At 35.6% G+C, this 19,949-nt stretch overlaps 1 protein-coding gene across 1 annotated transcript in view; it reads right to left on the bottom strand.

The window, feature by feature from the left end:
• LOC134661421 (atrial natriuretic peptide receptor 1) overlaps window positions 1–19,949 on the bottom strand; it is a 288,858-nt gene that overhangs the window by 177,885 nt on the left and 91,024 nt on the right. The window contains exon 5 of the mRNA XM_063517690.1: window positions 410–615. Coding sequence (XP_063373760.1) covers window positions 410–615 — 206 coding nt within the window. The remainder of the gene's footprint in view (window positions 1–409; window positions 616–19,949) is intronic.

The raw sequence follows: 19,949 nt of genomic DNA, 5'->3' as shown, positions 1-19,949 counted from the left end.
GAGGGCTGCAATTCTCGACCGTACACGGCGATGCCCTCTAACGTCATGAACATGTGAATATTGTTCGCTAATAAAAAGCCTCCTGTGTCCCCGACTTGCATTTCGTACGCTGGGGTATCGTATAGGAGCATCACTCGGTTCCATCCAAATCTGTTAAAAGATAATTTTGTTTTGAGGTAGCCAGCGCTATCTGTTGGCGAGTAGTCAAACTCTCCTGGTTTTGTTGTTTTTGATAACAGCGCCATCTCGTGTGAGATAGCGGTACTATCACTAGTTTCACCTTAGTGCTTTAGTTAAGTGTTGATGAATTTCTAATTACTAAAATATTATGTTTAGTAAATAAAACATGTACCTTAATATCTCCGATCCGATGTCCAAAAAAAAGAAAAATACCTATAACTAGACTTACTTGTATACTGGTAGTTGAGATACGTTTTCAGATTCTCCGTGTAATTTCTGCCGGCGTCGGATGTTGTATCCCAAGGAGTGTAGATAATGTCTTCTTTCTTCAAGTAGTTTGCTAAGCTCTTCATCATGAGGTGACAGGTGGACATGCCGGCGACGTTGACTTGCGCCTCGGGCTCGATGATGAGCAGCAGTTGTTTCCAGTCAAAACTAGATGGCGTGCAAATAAAACGTGTCAGTGCTTAGCCACTCTAGTGCGAAAAACAGTGAAGGAGTGCAAAGGGCGAGAATATCCTAATTATAAAGCCTAAACAACATTAAAGTCTATTTTTTTATTCGGTAGACTGAAATGACAGCTAATTGTATGAACATGAAATGTCATTTCATACTATTAACTGTCATTTCAGTCTACCGAATAAAAAAATAGACTTTAGTTTAGAATATTTTAAATAGGTACCTACAGCTACGTTTTATCAAATAGGAGACCATGATGTTTTTTACCAAAAAACTGTACCTAGGGACAACTGGATTCGCTGCTGAATAAGACGTAGGTAACTTAAGTGTTTAGGATAGACGTTTGATATTTGAAATTTGCTTCATATTACAATTTTTACCGCAGCAGCGTTACTGCTATTTCATTGATATAAAAAAAGCATATCCGCGTAAGTACCTACATATAAAAAGTGATCACTTTCGGCTAACTCAGTAGATTTATCCTCTTGACAACAAGAGCACTTACAGTACTATAGGTAGGTCCTAGTTCCATAATTTTTATAGGTATATTCATGAATCGTAAATTACGGGCTCCTATTATTTGGCAGTGAGTAGAGTGGCACTTGAACAGAATGCGCGCCACTCCACCGAACGATATGGGTGATAAAGCTAAAAGCTGATCATATGAGTGGTCACATCGGAATTCATGCGTTTATGTCTACTTTATTAGTAGTGTTGGTACCAACGTACTATTATATCTCTCAAACACGAGTAGTGCCATAGAGAAAAAAATACATAGATTGCTCACCCCATACATCATTTTAGTACCAAATAGACTATTAGCATCTAGCATCGAGTAGCGGAACTATCAGTACTGCTACTTGACAATAGATGTAGCAGTACTGATAGTTCCGCTACTCGATGCTAGATGTAGACACTGAAATTAATAGTCTGAACTGATGTATGGAGTGAGCACTATTGTCTTATTATATTTCTCTATGGTAGTACCTACGCCTGACAAGCTTTAAACGGAAAACCTGGGTACGTCCCCAGACTTTTTTGCATCTGTCACCCCAAACGATTTTTTCTTTTCTTTTGGCATTTGTCAATGTACAATTATTCTCATCTTGTCTATGCCCCCTGTTCGTACAATGCTATTTAAAAGTAATCACCAAACTCGTCCTTTAATTAGTTACCCCAATTTTTTACAGCGATGTCATCTTCCAGCCCTCCGCTGACTCGACTCCATAAAAAGTTTTCAAAAGATCCTTCAAGTTTCAGAATTTTCTCAAATTATGAGGACAACTTTTATTTGAATTTTTAGCTGTTTTTCAATGTTATTTCCGGGCTTATTGGGATTTGATTGGGGCTTATTAACAAATTTAATCGAAAATTGTGTTGTTGTTGTTTGTTGCAGTAAGTTTTGTATGCAGTAAGGTGTTCGCACGTAACTCCTATAATAATAAAAAAATCTTAAAAATAATGCCTATATTCACTAAAGAAAATAGTGACCATGTTTGTAGCAGCAGCCACGTAATTTCCTCTTATCAACGGCCGTACTTATTGTAATTTTATACTCCACTAATAGCTTTTGTGGATAACTTGTCTCGTATTATATATACTCGACAAGTGAATAAAGCTTCTTCAACTATTTGTTTCTTTACAACGTCATAGAGAAATAAGTAAACATATATACTCGACAAGTGAATAAAGCTTCTTCAACTCTTTGTTTCTTTACAACGTCATAGAGAAATAAGTAAACATAGAGTCACTTCATACAAAGATAAATACCTATTTATAAGAAGTTATAACCAAGGTTTGCGAAATCTTATTTATAATAAGATTAGTAATTATTAAGTGCACGAAATAAAGACCTCATGTGGTCGCGACCCTCAGTCATGAGGAATCGAGGAAGAAGAAGAAGTTTAAAGCAAGTTTTAAACTTATTATTGTTCGATTTTTTTGTATTAAAAAAAGACTACGCGATCTTGATATGTCTTTTAATTGTAAAACGCTTTTTAAAAATCTGTGAAAGAAAATAATGTAAATAATCATATAATGTGATTCATAATTGTTACATTTCCGTGACTTATTTTTCAAAAGTGTTTTTCAATAAAAAGACACGTCAAGATTGTTTTTTACCTATTTTCCAATGCTAAGAAAACAAATGTATTAGTAATATATGTTTTACCATACCTCCTATACAACTTAATATTTTTAAGTATGAAATATCATGTATGGAGCACTCTATGCTTACTTATTTCTCTATGACAACGCAGTACGCACTTCCATTATCAAAACAAACAAGACTACCATTATTTGTTTGACTTCCTTTTTTACCCTTATTTTCCGTAGCAAAGTCATGAATAGATCAATATACTTCAAAATGGAATTTTCCCTTCAAGACCGAACAGGCGCCAAAGCAGATCCAATAAGATTCCTCATTTAAAATGATGAATTTTTCAGAAAAAATACTTTACTCGTATCTTTACAGTATCAGTTGCAATCTCAACCTTATTGAAAGCTAATAAAGTGTGATCTCGGCTAAAACAAAAACGGATAAGAGTTCCCGAAGGTTACCTCTTTAGGCGTCAATATAATTTATGGCATCCTGTTATTAGGCTTAACGGATAAAGGTGACAGTTGCCCAGTAGACCGTAAAATGAGGGTAACTGGTTCACTGCTTAATTTTAGCCGGGCGTATACCCAAAAAAAAATATAATTCGGTGTTTTTTTAAGAACTGGATGTAGAGTAGATATGAATGAATATATACATTTTCCCTTTCTCTTTTCCCTGCTAGACATCGCTAGTCATTGTAGCACTCTAAGAATGTTAAACTTAAATTGTATATAATAAAATACCTAGTTTGATTTTATTTCGGCCTCTCTATTATACTCCTGGATATATTAATTCGGGCAAGAAGTTTTGGTAAGTACCTCGATGCTGTTATTATTTTAAAACCATCTAGTTTTTGTTGTTATCGGAGAAATAAAATCAACAAGACTCCGCTGGCTTGGTCGTTTCGATACTTACGGACAGTTTATGCTGAGCGGATGTTTGGTGTGCTGCAACCTTTACAGGTGTCCAAACCAAAGAATATTGTGATTTGAATCTTGTTAGATTTATATGTTACATGTTTCGGTTTCTAATAATCTTATACCTTTAAACGAGCAATTCTTGTATATTTATTTATTTATTTTTATATATATTTCGGAGATCTCGAAAATGGCTCTAAGGATTTGGATGAAATTTGCTCTAGCTAGGTTTTATCTCTGGGAAAACGCGCCTTTTTGGGGTTTTGGGTTTTATTTTTTCCGAGCAAAGCTCGGTCTCCCCGATATTTGATTTCAAAATCGATCAAATTATGAGTAGGTTACAAATTTAATTGTATATTATGTATGTATGTATGTATATACTTTATTGCACATGGAAATAAAAACACGAGAAACATAGTTACAGAGTAAATTAAATACAACAAAGGCGAACTTATCCCTGTATATTACCTATGGGGAAAACGACTCAAAAAAAGCCTTGCGCGCTTTTCATCCATTTAGGCAACCGGTGAACTGTTTATTGCCAAACAATGGCAATACTTACATAGGTACCCATTTTCCTTTACTCACGAACGCATTACAATGATAATAAAAAAGCGAAAACTCCGTATTTTTGCGCAAGCGATATCATAATATTCTTTGTAAAACGCTGAATTTTTGCTTTGCAAGCCATTTTCAAATAAAAATAAAAATAATAAAAAAAAAACAATGAAAAAAAAAATGGAGTCATTTCTTCGGAAGGGTTGTTTACTGGATCAAAGGCATCAATAAATGAAGTTAATATTTTAGGTAAAATCATCCTTCCCTTTTGCCGTTAACCGTTTCCCTGTCCACGTGACCAGACCAGCTATCATGCTCGTATTTTTATCACCTGTCATGCTATGCGTCACTTTCGCACTTACATATTTGTTAGAACGTGACAGCCATGGTGACAAATGATAAAGAGCCGGCCATCATAGCCCTACAGGGCCGGATTGCATAATAAAGTACAAGCTAATACCTAATATAAGTGCACTAAGGATGACGCTAGACCGGGCCGGGACCGGGCCGGAGCTTCCGGCGTTTCGTTTTCTATGGAAAGTACGTGATCACTGATCAGCCGTCCTAGAAAATGACATGTCGAACGCCTCGGCAAGGCCCGGAGCGTGAGTCATCCTTAATATAGCTTCCACAAATCGTCGGACCCTCTTAGTGTAAGTGTAAGGCCTGAGTGGTAAGGCGTTCGGCGGGGCGTGCAGCGTGGCGTCGGGCTCACAAGTGATTTGAGCAGCGTGCACTAAGGCCGCTCCTATACGCTTGCATTTGTTTAAAACATGCACGCCGCACGCCCCGCCCCGCGTAACTATTTATTAATCTGTGGCCCCGCTGCACGCCCAACTCGAGCGTCCACTCAGGCCTTACACTTACCCAACGATTTACGCTCTGTTAGCATTCTGGGAAAGTTTTGGGATCCTAAATTTAAATACACTTGAGGTTACTTGTTGCTTTAATCAAAATATTTAAATTAGGAATTTCGCCAATGGCCCAAGCCTATAAGCTGCCAGCTTACATAATTCTTGAATGTAAACGTTACGAAGTTAGATATTAGGTTGAAAATAGGACACAGAATAATTATAAGTACTTAGTAAGACTTTTTACTCAGGGCGTATGGCTATTGACTATGCATTAGGTGGTAGGTACCATGTATTTTGAATATAATTAAGTACCTATTTAAATAGGAGAGAATTAATATTAAAACCGACGGACTGTTTTTTTTTGCTCTCAGACAGTATTCTAACTATGTAAATCCGCAATTGTAAGATATCTGAGACTACAGTTCTCCGTGACATAATTATATTATGTAACATGTACTGACTAAAATTTCGTGACTTTAAAAAATTAGTAGGTATAATTTCTAAAATATCAGGATAATATCACAAAATTGGGTATACTGTAAAATCAAGTGGTGCATGGGTAATATTTTACTCACGAAAAGAGGTTCCTGAGAGCAAAGTTTTTATTGATAGATCCGTAACTGGGGTAAAAGTAACCGTAGTAAAAGAAGGTCAATCTGTTTTAGAAGTTTAATCCCAGTTTCAGAAGTTCTTGAGGATCCTTAAAAAGGGATTTGGAACTCTGTTAATAGCTAGACAGGGACAGCCTGTTGAGGCTTCGGCCCCTAAACACGGGTATTATGTAACGGTGCGTGTAACGAAACGTTACACTATAACCTTTTCTATTGTTACAGGTGCCTTTTTATTTAAATTAATAAATACCCACTCGTCCTGGATCCTGCCTGTCATTTCCACAAACCCAAGTGAGGCTCCATCATCTGCCCCCTCACATATTATACTGTATTTAAAATAAATTATTTCACCATGCATGAAATAAAGCACCAGATAATTATTAGAAAAACACAGATAGGAGTTATTTTTAAACGCAAGTTCTATTTAATAAATCGGATAGAAATATAAAAAGTAGGTGAGTTGACCGTGACGTCACGATGTAATGTTTCATATAGATTCCATATTAGCAAATCGTTTTGACAGTTCTAAAAAAGTAACTGATTTGACTAGTAGGAAAATACCCTATTGGTAAGATGAACCGTAGGTAGTAAATTACAATGGCATTAAAACGGTTAACCCTCCTTTTTTAGGGTTCCGTACCCAAAGGGTAAAAACAGGACCCTATTACTAAGACTCCGCTGTCCGTCCGTCCGTCCGTCCGTCCGTCCGTCTGTCACCAGGCTGTATCTCACGAACCGTGATAGCTAGATTGATGATTTTCACAGATGATGTATTTCTGTTGCCGCTATAACAACAAATACTAAAAACAGAATAAAATAAAGATTTTTGACCGTTTTTTTGCTTGTTTTGCTCTATTTTTTGTTGATGGTGCGGAACCCTCCGTGCGCGAGTCCGACTCGCACTCGGCCGGTTTTTTTTAAAGTTCGTACCGAGTTAACATTGGGAAACAGAGGAAATGTCTAGAATAATGTCTAGAGTATTTTTTGTTTAGTTTGTTTTCGTTTCAATACTGCTTCTTTATTTAAAAAAAATCCGGCCTAACGCATATCGGACCTTGTATAATAGAGGGTTCCGTACCTTTATACTGCATAAAAAGTCATACCAGTAAAACGACGTATCTTCCCAAAAAAAAAAACATGTAGAGGGGTAAATAAACTTCTAAACTTATTTATCTGTTCACATGATACACCAATTGTTGCATATTTCATAAAAATATAGGTACTTAATATTTTTGAGATTAACGCCTGTGACATAGGGAGAGACAGACAGACGGACAGACAGACGAACGGACGGATGGACAGACAAACATCACAAAACTATAAGGGTTCCAGTTTTGTCATTTTGGCCACGAAACTAAAATATAGTCCATACTTTTTTATACATTTTCAAACGTTATATTTGGTTATACAGGATGTTTCCTGTAACAGGAGCAATAAATTAAACTATAGACTGTACTCCTCAATCTGACCAACATTTGTTTTTATTACACTTTAAAGTTTATTCTAAGACGCAATGTATTGCAAATTTTGTTATGTTTAAAGCGTGACAAGCATAGACTAGGAATCCTCTAGACGGAGTATAGAGCAATTATTTCATGAAACCGATTCTGCCAAAAATACGGGGGTGCGGGGGTCGAGGTGAGCGAATCCCGGTCCGTTCAAAGACACGGACCATTCACGGCACGGGATACTGACACTTTGACTCGAAGATGGAGTAAAACTACCGTATATATAGTGGCAGAGGGGGTAGCGTTACTATGCTCAGTCTAGAGGATGTCTTGTCTGTGGTGAAAAGCAACGTCACACACACTGATGTCAGCGTACATTGAAGACAATATTTAATTTGTATGAAAAAGAGGAAGTCTAAAGGATTCATAATTAGATATAGAAGAGACGACATTTTACGCGTCTTCTTAACATTCTCATGAAAATGAAAGCAACGAATTTGTCCTTAAAACACAGGGTCCCTTCCGCACTGAATCCACAAAGACTGAACTCATAAAACTGTAATGCCAAGATCAACCATAATAGTACCCAATCTGAGAAAAACATGAGAAGAAACCTAACTAAGGCAAACCAAATTAACCTCGTAAATGTGGAATCTTTTTGGGGTATAATAAAAGAAGGACTTGTTAACAAAAAGTTATTAGAAATTATAGTAGAGGAGCCAAGTCTATGAATCAGGCCTCAAGTTTGATAGATCGCGCTCTACGACAGCATAATTAATAATAAATGTTTTGCGACAACTGGATTGGACCGTAAGAATACCGTAAATATAGTAAGATTTCGGAATCCCGGACTGATAGTAACAAATCATCTATACGGTATGTAAACTAACGAAAAACATTTACTCAAACCCGTTAATGTGTAGCTCACACTGATCAACTTTTATTATGGAACCAACTCCGAAATCGCAAAAAAAAAATTGACTGTCCCATAGAAAATTTCAATTTGTTTGTTTCATACATTTTGCTGGTCTAGCATTGAAATTTTCTATGGTAGAGTCAATTTTTTTTCGCGATTTCGGGGTCGGTGCCATAGTAAAAGTTGCTCAGTGTGACCTACACATTAACGGGTTTGAGTAAATGTTTTTCGTTAGTTTACATACTGTACATATTAATCGTAGTTGCTTCTTTAAAAAAATCAAACATGAAGGTATATTATAATGTATATACGAGGTGACAGTTAACGTTACGCGACCATACATAAAACTGACAGTTTGATATTCCGGTTAACACCACCATCACCATGTTCTATGCGTTCCCCACGCATGCAAAGTACGGCTACCATCAGTTTGTCACTGACATCGTCGCCGTCGAGAACGTAATTTACTTTCTATACATCTCGCTCGTACTCGCATATTAGTGCAAACGAGATGTATAGAAAGTAAATTACGTTCTCAATAGCGTAAATGTCAGTTTTGACGCTGTCAGTGACTCATGGTACGGGTTCAGGAATATTTATATTACGATCGTGATATCAGACTGAAACATCACGTTGTGTTTGCTTTAGCGAGACGCGTCGTCAATTAATTTTGAATCAAAATCTATTGCCAGCGGGTGTCATTTGCGTGTAACAAAATGTTTTGTGACTTATTATCATGAAAATAACGGCAATAATTACAGGCATGTTTGAATTCAACTGTTTTTTTAATGACACAACTTACAATTCCTTTTTTTTAAACCGTGTTAGTAAACTTTCCCTTCTACACAATACGTGTATTACCATACACACCCTAAATTTCTTTTTCAATTTCAGGCATCCCTCAATTTCATGGTTCATCAAATAAAATCAAATTCGGGACGCAAACTTTGTGATCGACTACATTGTAACCTTGGGTGCCCTTTTTATGATTTTGAATCAACGTGAGGAGAAAAACGTAATTTTGCGTAGATGGACTACATAAGTAAAATGGTGACCATGCAGTACCTATTCGTTGTTTAATAACTGAACGTTTTTGTTATATCATCATCCCAAATACTGACACAAACTTATGAACATCTAGCTTACTTTATTAGCAACTTCCGCTGCTGACTATTCACTTGCCCATCTTAACAAATCCCAAGGTTAACCACTAGGTTACTAACTTACTACTAAGTAGGTAGTAACGATGCTACATACCATAGAGTAGAATAATATTTCGCGTTAAATGTCTCGTATGAATAATTTCAGCCTAATTTAAAATAAAATGTTTGTATATTAAGATTAAGAGCTATTATTTAGCATTCAGAAGTAATTTTTCGGCTTATCTTAGTGGTATTCTACCCTCCAACACTGGGTAACCAGAATATTAAGCGCGCGCTTAATTAAAACTAGTTTTGTGGCCAATTTGTGTAAAATATTATTCTGATAATGCGAGTAATAGACGTGCACTAACCTAGATTAATAATAATTAGGATTTATATAACAAAACGTGGAATTTATTCATCGTTTAGGGGATAACCACGGAGATTTAGCTAAAAGGGGCATTCTGATTATATAATTTGTTAAGGTTTTTATATTGTTATGATACAATCGCTCGCGTTGAGAAGTGCATGCGAAATACACGAAGTTATTTGGCATCTCGACTCGTGACAAGGTTGTATAATAACAATATCAAAATATCAACAAATTGTAGAATCATAATACCACTCTAGTTTGTCATTCCCGTTGGAGACAGAAAAAATTGGAAAAAATTGGTTATTTTCCGAAACAGCAAGGTTTTTAATGGAATTCATTGTTACACATTGTAACATTTTAGGTACACATTTTTGTACTTACTACATACAATTTTGCAATATTAAAAACTGACTAAGGAAAATACTCGTATTAAAAAATGCGCAAACTATTATCATGAAATACAACACGTACTTCATTATTCCATTAATTTAGGAGTACCTATACCCCCAGGCGCGTGCAATATAGCCCCATTGTCGTGGCACAGTTTACTGTAGCAACATTCAAGCCAGCGAAATTAAAAATGGATTTGTTATCGTTTCTCTATATACTTTTTACGTGCGCCGAGAGAAAGAAAACCACGTGCCTGCGATTTATATAAGACTTTTAGACAAAGTCCCGACTGACTTATATGTAATATTTTGACTAACACCCGTTCATTTTTAGCATTTTTTTCGTAAAATAAACAACATCAATCAACACATTTTAGCAAGGGCATGATACTGAATAAATATTGTTTGGGCACACCTCTAAAATAAACCGAAGAACCTACCTGTTCGAAGAAGCGACACCAAACGACGACATTACAATGTTGTATGAATTATTTATACAGTTAGAAATTTACACAAGCAGTAAATATTTGATGTCGGCGAAATAATGGGACCGTTAGATATTTTATTGTTTCTTTCATATTCTGTCTTGTATTCCCTGTACGTAGATAGAAATTAATTATGCTTTTTAAATAGGTACGAGGTAAAATACCTTATTTATGGGGGAAATGATTGTAACCTTTTTGATGCCTAAACCTAAATAAATACTTGTGTTAACAATATGAATGCCATTGTGAAATATAACATAAAATGCAGCGCAATTTACGGGTATCCAATAAGTAGTGTGAACGTACTGACACTTATGCCTCATTTAGACGGTGCAAGAACTCGCATGCGAGTTTCATTTCATTGCGTCATTTGATCGGTCGGCTGATTTGATGTAGCCTACTCCATAGTACGCAATGTAACTAAAATTGTATACGAGTTCGCGCGCCGTCTAAATCATGTAATGAAACTCGCATGCGAGTTCTCGCACCGTCTAAATGAGCCCTTACACTCACATTAAAATCGGACAATATTATTTTATTGAAATTGATATAACTTTATTGATCAACATTCAATTTTAATCAGCACACGTTTTAATGAAGTTGTTGAGCGTTTAAATATAGTTACTTCGTGTTTCAAGTAGCTATTGTTAATTAAATCTCTTACAGCATAGTTACAAGAACTTCATTTAAATTACTAGGTAACTTAGTTTACTACCATCATGTACTTCGAAGTTAGGAAACACGTTGCTAAAGTAACTGCCGCCCAACGCGTGTATCAATTGGAGTATTTTTAATCTAAAATAAACTTTGAGTAACATATTGTAACAAGATATAAATTAACAGAATGCAGTGTCCTGGGAAATAAAACTTTAGTGATATTTTGTTAGAGGTTTCATTTCTGTAGAATAGAAGGTAAACTACTTACCGTAAAACGGGGTGAGTAGGTTTCGTGGGGAGAGGTGGGTTATGAATGGGGAGAGAAGGTTTGAGAGGGGGGTGAGAAGGGATTTTAAGGCTACTGCTACAAAAATAATGTATTCCAATTTAAAATGGAGCTATAGTAATTAGGGCTCCGCGTATCCGTGTTACACGCCGAAACGAATACCCGTGTTCTTAAGCCCGGCGGTGCTAAGAACACGGTTTACACGGAACCGCCGGGATCCGGATACGTATCCAATAAACGTTCCCAAGACACGTTTCTCAGATCCGTATCTCCGTTTACACGGGTACTTAACACCGGCCCGAGCGAACGGATTCGAAACAGGTTGACCCAATCAATGCTCTAGGTCTGGGTAAGGTCTAATATTGAATGTTGACTTCAGATAAACTCGTTTGGCGTACGATTTTTTTTTAATTATTTATAACTGTGTTGATATAACATATTTAGCCAACTATACAATATATTAATCGAAGTAGGTGTCCCTATCCTATATTGTCTACTATTTTTAATTTTAAACCTACTCGTCCCTAGTTTAAATTAAAACCTTCATTTTTTTACTATTATTGCTTTTAAGCTAACATATTCATTATTAATTACATAATTAATATAATTATATTTCAACCAAAGAAATACATTTTATACATGTATAATTGTGTAAGTAATATAGTTTCGTGAAGAATAGATGTGCAGACAAATACTACCTATATTAGTTAAAAATAACAGTTAAGAAAATAAGTATGAATTACTTCGTGGTTATTTCTTCTTGCAACGGGCGACCCCCGCGCGGGCAGCTTTCTCGCGCAGAGAATTGCAATCACAAACCAGCGCGGGAACGCTGCCTGCGTATTGGGCACCCTCCCGAGGGCACCAAATCTTATTATTATCAATTTACTGCTGAGCGAAAACAGCTAATCTGCCAACGACGCAAAAAAAAGTACACACAAGCAGCATTCGAAACGCAGGATTTCACGCGAGAACCTTAAAAAGAAACCCATGCTACCTTGGCTACCTAGCGATTATGGCCTTCGCAAGTATGACCACGTATCCGCCTTTCGCCGACAACTCAACTGGCTTCGTATTCGTGAGCGCAGAAGTCTCAAAAGTTTATGCACCCTGTTCTCCATTCTATTTGATCCAGTGGCACCAGATAGTCTGGCGTTAAATTAAACACAAGTCGTCTCCTTCACGATTTTCGTAGACATCTCTTCTAAATACCTAAAACTGGTATGGATGTGTTCCTCGTGGTCTCTAGAATACGAATTGACCGGTTTTAGTTTATGGAGAGGGGGACGTGTCGATAAAAAGGGGGGGAATGTGGGCGGCCGACCAGCATTGATATTTGTTCACATCTTGAGTCCTATGGGACCGATCGGTTCGTTTCAGGTGTCGTTAGAAAGAGTATTAAACGTGCTATTATTGCTTCATAATAACTGTAGTCATAACTGTAGTCGTTTAGAAAATATTTTAAAATATATGATTTTTTACCGTGCATGGATGGCATAAGTACTGACAAAACATGCGTCTAACTCAATAAATTATAACTTTACCGCAATTAATGTTATTACAAAATATACGAGAAATTTCATTAGCTTTCTAAAAACATAAGGTTTATTGGTGTATGGTATTATATAACCATGTAATGATGAATTTTGTTCAGCATGGGTCACTACGCACCGTCACGTAAATGGCGGGCGACCGACCACAACTGTTCATTGTTTCTCGGGTTCTATTTTACTGATCAATTGGTGATGGATACCATTAGAAAGAATGTTAAATGTACAATAATTGGTTTCTAATAACCGTAGTCATAACTGTAGTCATTTACAAAATAATTGAAAATATATGATTTTTACCGTGCATGGACATAAGTACTGGTAAAACATGCTTCTAACTCAATAGATTATAACATTACCGCAATAAATATTTTCAAAATATACGGGAAATTTTATGAGCTATCCAAAAATATACGTTTTATTGCTTTATAATGTTGTATAACTAAGTAATCATGAATTTTGTTCAGCATGGGTACTGTGCACCGTCACGTAAATGGAGCCCGGCCATCGTTGAGTTTTCATTATATTTCAGGTTCTATTTTTCTGATACATGGTGGATACCATTTGCAAGCATATTACATTTTCTGTGAATACTCGATTGTTTGAAATCTGAGGCCCAAAATAACCATTTTAAAAATATTAAAGAAAAATGTTTAATTTTTACCTTAGAGGTTTGCTTAGTGACTGAAATAATTTGAGAAAGAGATAATGTAGTAAATATAGCGTGAAATTTTTAGAGTAAAATGAGCAAACTATTTATTAACTTTCCAAAAATATTGTTTAGTTACCGTACAACTATAAACATATATGTAGGTATGCCAGGACCAATTTCGCCAAGCAAGCAAACACACGGCGCGGCGAGCGCCTGGTAGACCAGCAGCATTCTATTATTGTTTGACAGTAAATTTTATAAGTAATGTAGGTATCCAAAATGATAAAATATCGATATAAATGATGGTTTGTTTGTTTTCTTTTTTTATCACAGGAAACTTAAGTATAGTTTGACTCTTTTGACAAAAGCCCAGTTCTAGGTTCATAACATCGTTAAGTTCGTAGCTTTCATGATTGCAAAACCACTGCATATGAAGTACTTAATATCTGTGTTGTTATTTGACTCACGCGTCTACACGTAAAACGTTTTCAAACCCACTCCGTAGTTAATAATTTAAAATCACCTTTTTAGTGAGATCTGAGGCTTGTGGCGTTAAAGAGATATTTGTCGCCGCACGCTCCAGGATGCAAAATAAGTGACTACTATTTGAGTAGCAGCGTATGTCCACATAATAACTATCCGTGAAGTCCGGTTTTAAGTATAGTAATAGTAAGATGTCAATATTGAGTAAACTATCTATATTATATTTATTTACTATTTTATTTTACGGTCTAATTTATAGTTTTTGCTTACCTATTGATTCATTGGCGTTTGGCATTGTAGTTTTAGCTTGTAAGTATGACTCTATTGACAGTTATAAGATGTACTACGGTATTTAAATAACGCTCGTCTGTAACTACATGATCTTAGATCTATAATAGCGACTCATAACTTCTCTGTTCGACTGTAAGTCATACAAGAGAGTTAAGTAGCGATTGCGATATAAAAAGCTATAAGTAGAAGGCTTTATCACGCGTTTAGAACCTTAAGTGCAAATTGCAGATTATTACTCATATAGATGTTAAGGTTGTTCAATTCACTTTGAGCTATAAGCTATAATACTAGCAGCTTAACATGCAATATAGCGCCCAAAACAGCTACTGTAGATCTTAAATCTTTAGATGAACCTTTTAAACACTTTTATCTCACCAGAGCCTGTAAACTGTAAACTAAGACTATAGATGTAGCTATTCTAGAGCCAGGCTGTCTTTAGGTAAGAAAATAGGTGCTAAGTGTCGCCTAATTGTTTGTTGGGATTTATATGACGGTGCGCAGTGACCCATGCTGAACAAAATTCATTATTACTTGGTTATATAATATCTTACACCAATAAATCTTATGTTTTTGGAAAGATAATGAAATGTCTCGTATATTTTGTAAATACATTAATTGCGATAAAGTTATAATTTATTAAGTTAGAACCATGTTTTAGCAGTACTTATGTGCATGCACGGTAAAAAATCATGTTTTCAATTATTTTGAAAATGACTAAAGTTATGACTACAGTTATTGAAAACCAATTATAGTACGTTTAATATTCTTTCAAATGGTATCTATCACGAACTGATCAATAAAATAAAACCCGAGAAATAATGAAAAGTTGACACCGATCTCCTGCCATTTACGTGACGGCGCTTAGTGACCCATGTTGAACAAAATTCGTAATTACTTGGTTATATAATATCATACACCAATAAAACTTATATTTTTGGAAAGCTAATGAAATTTCACGTACATTTTGTAAGAATATTATTGGAGTAAAGTTATAATTTATTGAGTTAGACGCATATTTTATCAGTACTTATGCCATCCATGCACGGTAAAAAAATCAAATATTTTAAAATATTTTGTAAATTACTAAAGTTATGACTACGGCTATTAGAAACCATTTATTGTACGTTTAATAACCTTTCAAATGGTACCTATCAGCAATTGATCAATAAAATAGAACCCGAGAAATAATGAAAAGTTTACGTCGGTCGCCCGCCATTTACGTGACGGTGCGTAGTGACCCATGCTGAACAAAATTCGTTATTAATTGGTTATATAATATCATACGCCAATAAAACTTATGTTTTTGGTAAGCTAATGAAATGTCTCGTATATTTTGTAATAAAATAATTGCGGTATTGTTGTAATTTATTGAGTTAGGCGCATATTTAATCAGTACTTATGCCATCCATGCACGGTATAAAATCAAATATTTTAAAATATTTTGTAAACGACTACAGTTATGACTACGGTTATTATGAAACAATAATAGCACGTTTAATGCTCTTTCAAACGACACCTCACACGAACCGCCGATCGGTCCCATAGGACTCAAGATGTGAACAAATATCAATAATGGTCGGCCGCCATCTTTGCCCCCCTTTTTTTCGACCCGTCCCCCACTCCATAAACTAAAACCGGTCATTTCGTATTCTAGAGATCACGAGGAACACATCCATACCAGTTTTAGGTATTTAGAAGAGATGTCGACGACTTTTCTCGAAACAGGCCGATTTCCACCTGTCTAAGATTACTTGAGATCTAAATTTAAATTTGTAACTGCCCGACCAGGATGCGAACTTCGCACTGCTCGCAAACTTGTTTTAGCTGTCCCGCATCATCGTTCTAGTGCTATGTCCAATTCATTCACCGTGCAAGCCATCCGTCTCTGGAATGATTTGCCTCTCAGCTTACGACAAGCCGAGACTAAGTTGACGTTCAAGCGCAAGCTGCGCAAGTATCTTTTTGAAAAGTCTAAAGATTAAGTATCTTCATAGTAAATTTAGTAGCAGGTTTATATATATTTATATATATATATATATGTATATATATTTATATATATTTATTGTATACATATACGTATATATTATTGTTGTATATATATTTATTATATCTTCACATTACATTTATATTTGTGCCTATTAATTTTAAGCATCAATCTTTCTTTACATACCCCGCACCAACTATGTTTCTCTGTTTGGCCTAAAGGTTGACTGGTAGAGAATGCCGTGTAGCATTAAGTCCGCCTTTTGTCACTGTATATTTTTTACTGTGCAATAAAGTTTAAAAAAAAAAAAAAAAAAAAATTATATTGTTAAGAACATTAAGATAGATCTCAAAATTGGTAATCATTCATGTTCACTTGGGTCACTTTCACACGAGTGTCCAGGTAATAAATACCGGCCGCTGGTGTTCCATTCATTAGAACGTGTTGTTTTCCAATACCCTTTTGTCTGATATCGCCGAAAACAAGTAGGTTCCCAAACCATTATCAGAACTGCCACAACCAATTATAAGCTTTATGTCGGTGTAATAAGGTGAACACGTCTACACAAGAAATTGTAACAAATGCAGCGGCAGATAAACATGATTATTTATCAATTTTTACATGGTTTACTATAATACTTAATACCTAGATGCCTGGCTTACGTAAGCTAAAAAATAATACGATTAAAAAATATACATTTCTTATTGACAGAATATTTATTCGATAAAATATACCTATTCGAGAAAACTCACACATACATTGTAGGTAATATCAGTAATATGATTGACAATTGATTGAATTTTAATTATAATTATACTTATAGGACTTATATCTACAGATTATTAAAAATATAAGAACTGTTTAATAATGTGCAATTGGTAAGAATATTGTATGTATTACCAGATCATGCATGGCCAGTTTTTATCGTACAGTCTTCTCTTTATACTCTTTATTGCTTTTATTTTTTATTACTAGCACTTTATATTTATTGCTATCAAGTTATATAATAAACCATAAAGTATTAGTATTTGAAGTCTTATATAAAATCCTATTTTGATAGTAGCATGTAGGTATACCTACTGTATTTCTAATTTTCTACTTGTATTGCAAATTGCAACATTGCAAGCAAAAACTACCTGCTCAGAAAAGGGTTTTTTAAACCGTTTATTGAATTTCGACTCTATGAACCACGAAATAAGGTTAAATATGACAGAAACTCCTCATGAATCTTTTGTCTATTCATTTGTAGCTCTTAAGTACCTACGCCGGTTCGTTCCTTCGCTACTCGTCAAGGACGTCTCCGGAGCCACGGGTAAATAAGATCCGTATCTTCGAATACCCGTTTATCCGTGGGAACGGATCTTAATTACACGTTTCTTAATTACACGTGTGGAACGGGCCAGAAAACCGTGTACGTGTTATTCGGAAACGGGTATTCGAAACGTGTAAACGAAACACGGACTCGACCGCGAGCCCTAATAGTAATACGCATAATAAAAAAAAAATCGATCCAACAATCTTCCAAAATCACCTTTGTATGAAAACCCCTCTCACCCCAAATACGAGGCATTACGGGGTGAGGTGGGCTTTCCTCTTTATCGTCAGTTATGAAATGGAACTACCCAAAATAAAATAAAAACTAAAATACAAACGTCTGGAACACTTATTATATTATACACCATTCAGTTTTCATAATATATGTAAAAATAAAATGTTATCGAGGTTTGAATTTCAGTTTTGACCCTACTCACCCCATTTTACGGTACTGTAATCCTGGCCGACGGCATATGACATATGAAAATGTGATTGACGTGGTTGTTATACTTGTTATCTTTCTATTCTTGTTCTTGTTTTTACTCTTGTGCTGAATATACTCTGCTTACTTTTGCTGAATATACTCTGAATATTTTATAATAATATGTGTTTAAATGAGCCCATACAATATATTTCATTAAATACTGGTTGTGTTGTGAAATTCTGCCGATGATAGTGACGATAGTACCATTTGGGTGAGAGTAGATTGTTGCTACGTCACGAATGCTACGGCGCGGCGTAGCAACCGGTACAAAGTCAGTGTTAGGACCTTGGAGGATATAATCAAACGGAGACGCCATGTCTGTAATTTTCTGTACAAAACAGTCTGCCGATTTTTGCGGGGGAGGGGAACGTCAAATGTATGCGTAACGTAAAAATAGCCATGTCAGATAAACGTCAGTCCATACATTGTGTATGACCGTTGGCCGCCTATTTTCGACAGAGGGGAAAGCCTGTTAATGGCTACTCCGTTTAGTTGTATCCTCCAAGGTTAGGACTGTTGTATCCCGGTTGGACGGGTGCAATTTGGTTTGACGTTTGATATGCGAGAAAAAGTGAGCCTTACTACTGTGGATCCTCGATAGCACGAATCTTTGTGCGCCAAAAACTTCGTGTTAATGAGGTTTCGTCTTATAGAGGGCATCGGCTTAGGGAGGTACTTGTTAGGTAAGTAGTTCGTCTTAAGGCCCGTGCCCGGAGGTTCGTGTTCATCTCTGACCTCCCCTTAAGGAACGGATTTCAAATAATAATGTCTACCTATCTTACGTCCATCTCAGAGCTTTTAGCTTTTATACTTACATGTATTTTTTTTTTCAAAATCGTTATCTACCTAAGCCGTAAAAAGGTAACCGGTCAGACGGGAAAAAGAGCTCTTACGCATTTGGTAGGTATAGATGGTCAACCAAATCTTGTCAGTAACAAAAAGCGCGAAATTCAAATTTTCTATGGGACGATATCCCTTCGCGCCTACATTTTTCAAATTTGCCGCCTTTTTCTACTGACAATATCTGCTTGACCAAGTATATATGTAAGTTTGTAAGTATATACATTGGATACCGTGAACGCTGAAGTAGAATTATTGTAACGTATGTCACACGTTTTACGCCGTTAATTATCTTTAATTATCATATAATCACAAAAATTATATTTTTAGAAAGTGATCACTTTTTACTATCATTGGTCACTAATTCCTTATCTCACGATACATAAATCAACCATATGTGTACGTCCAAATACCTATCATTTATTTATTAAATAATAGATGAATATGTACTTAAATTAGAATGCCATAAAACTCGTTAATTTGTTTGTAAGTTCAATAAACATAGTTCTAACCACTAAGCTAACCAGTTCTCAAAATTATCTAAGTTGCAATTCCGAAGGGATCTGAACAATTATACGGACCCTAAAGCACCTTTATCTTAATTAACTTCAGACTCAATTAATCTCGTTGATTCAGTCCTCATGCATATTTGCGCTATAATGTAGTTTAAATGGGTTACCGACGAACTACCTATTTATTTAGAGAATCACTACATTCGATTAATTATTTCTAATGGTATTTCTGTGTACCCTACTTTAATATTCATTCAGGTTGTAAACTGTACATTCATTTAGATTTCACAGATTTTTAGCTATTATACCTACGTACTCACTACGTGCTCGCTTCTTCCTGGCTAGAATATTTTATTATTTTAGAAAGCAATAATATATAAGGTTACACCGCGGCAGTCCCCTTTGGGAAAACTGTCGGAGTCAAACTAAACTAAAATAAATACTCACTTTTAGTTGCCGCGGAAAT

This window comes from Cydia amplana, chromosome 1, assembly GCF_948474715.1.
Source record: "Cydia amplana chromosome 1, ilCydAmpl1.1, whole genome shotgun sequence".
Classification (NCBI taxonomy): Eukaryota; Metazoa; Arthropoda; class Insecta; order Lepidoptera; family Tortricidae; genus Cydia; species Cydia amplana.
This window is presented reverse-complemented; position numbering and strand designations above follow the sequence as displayed.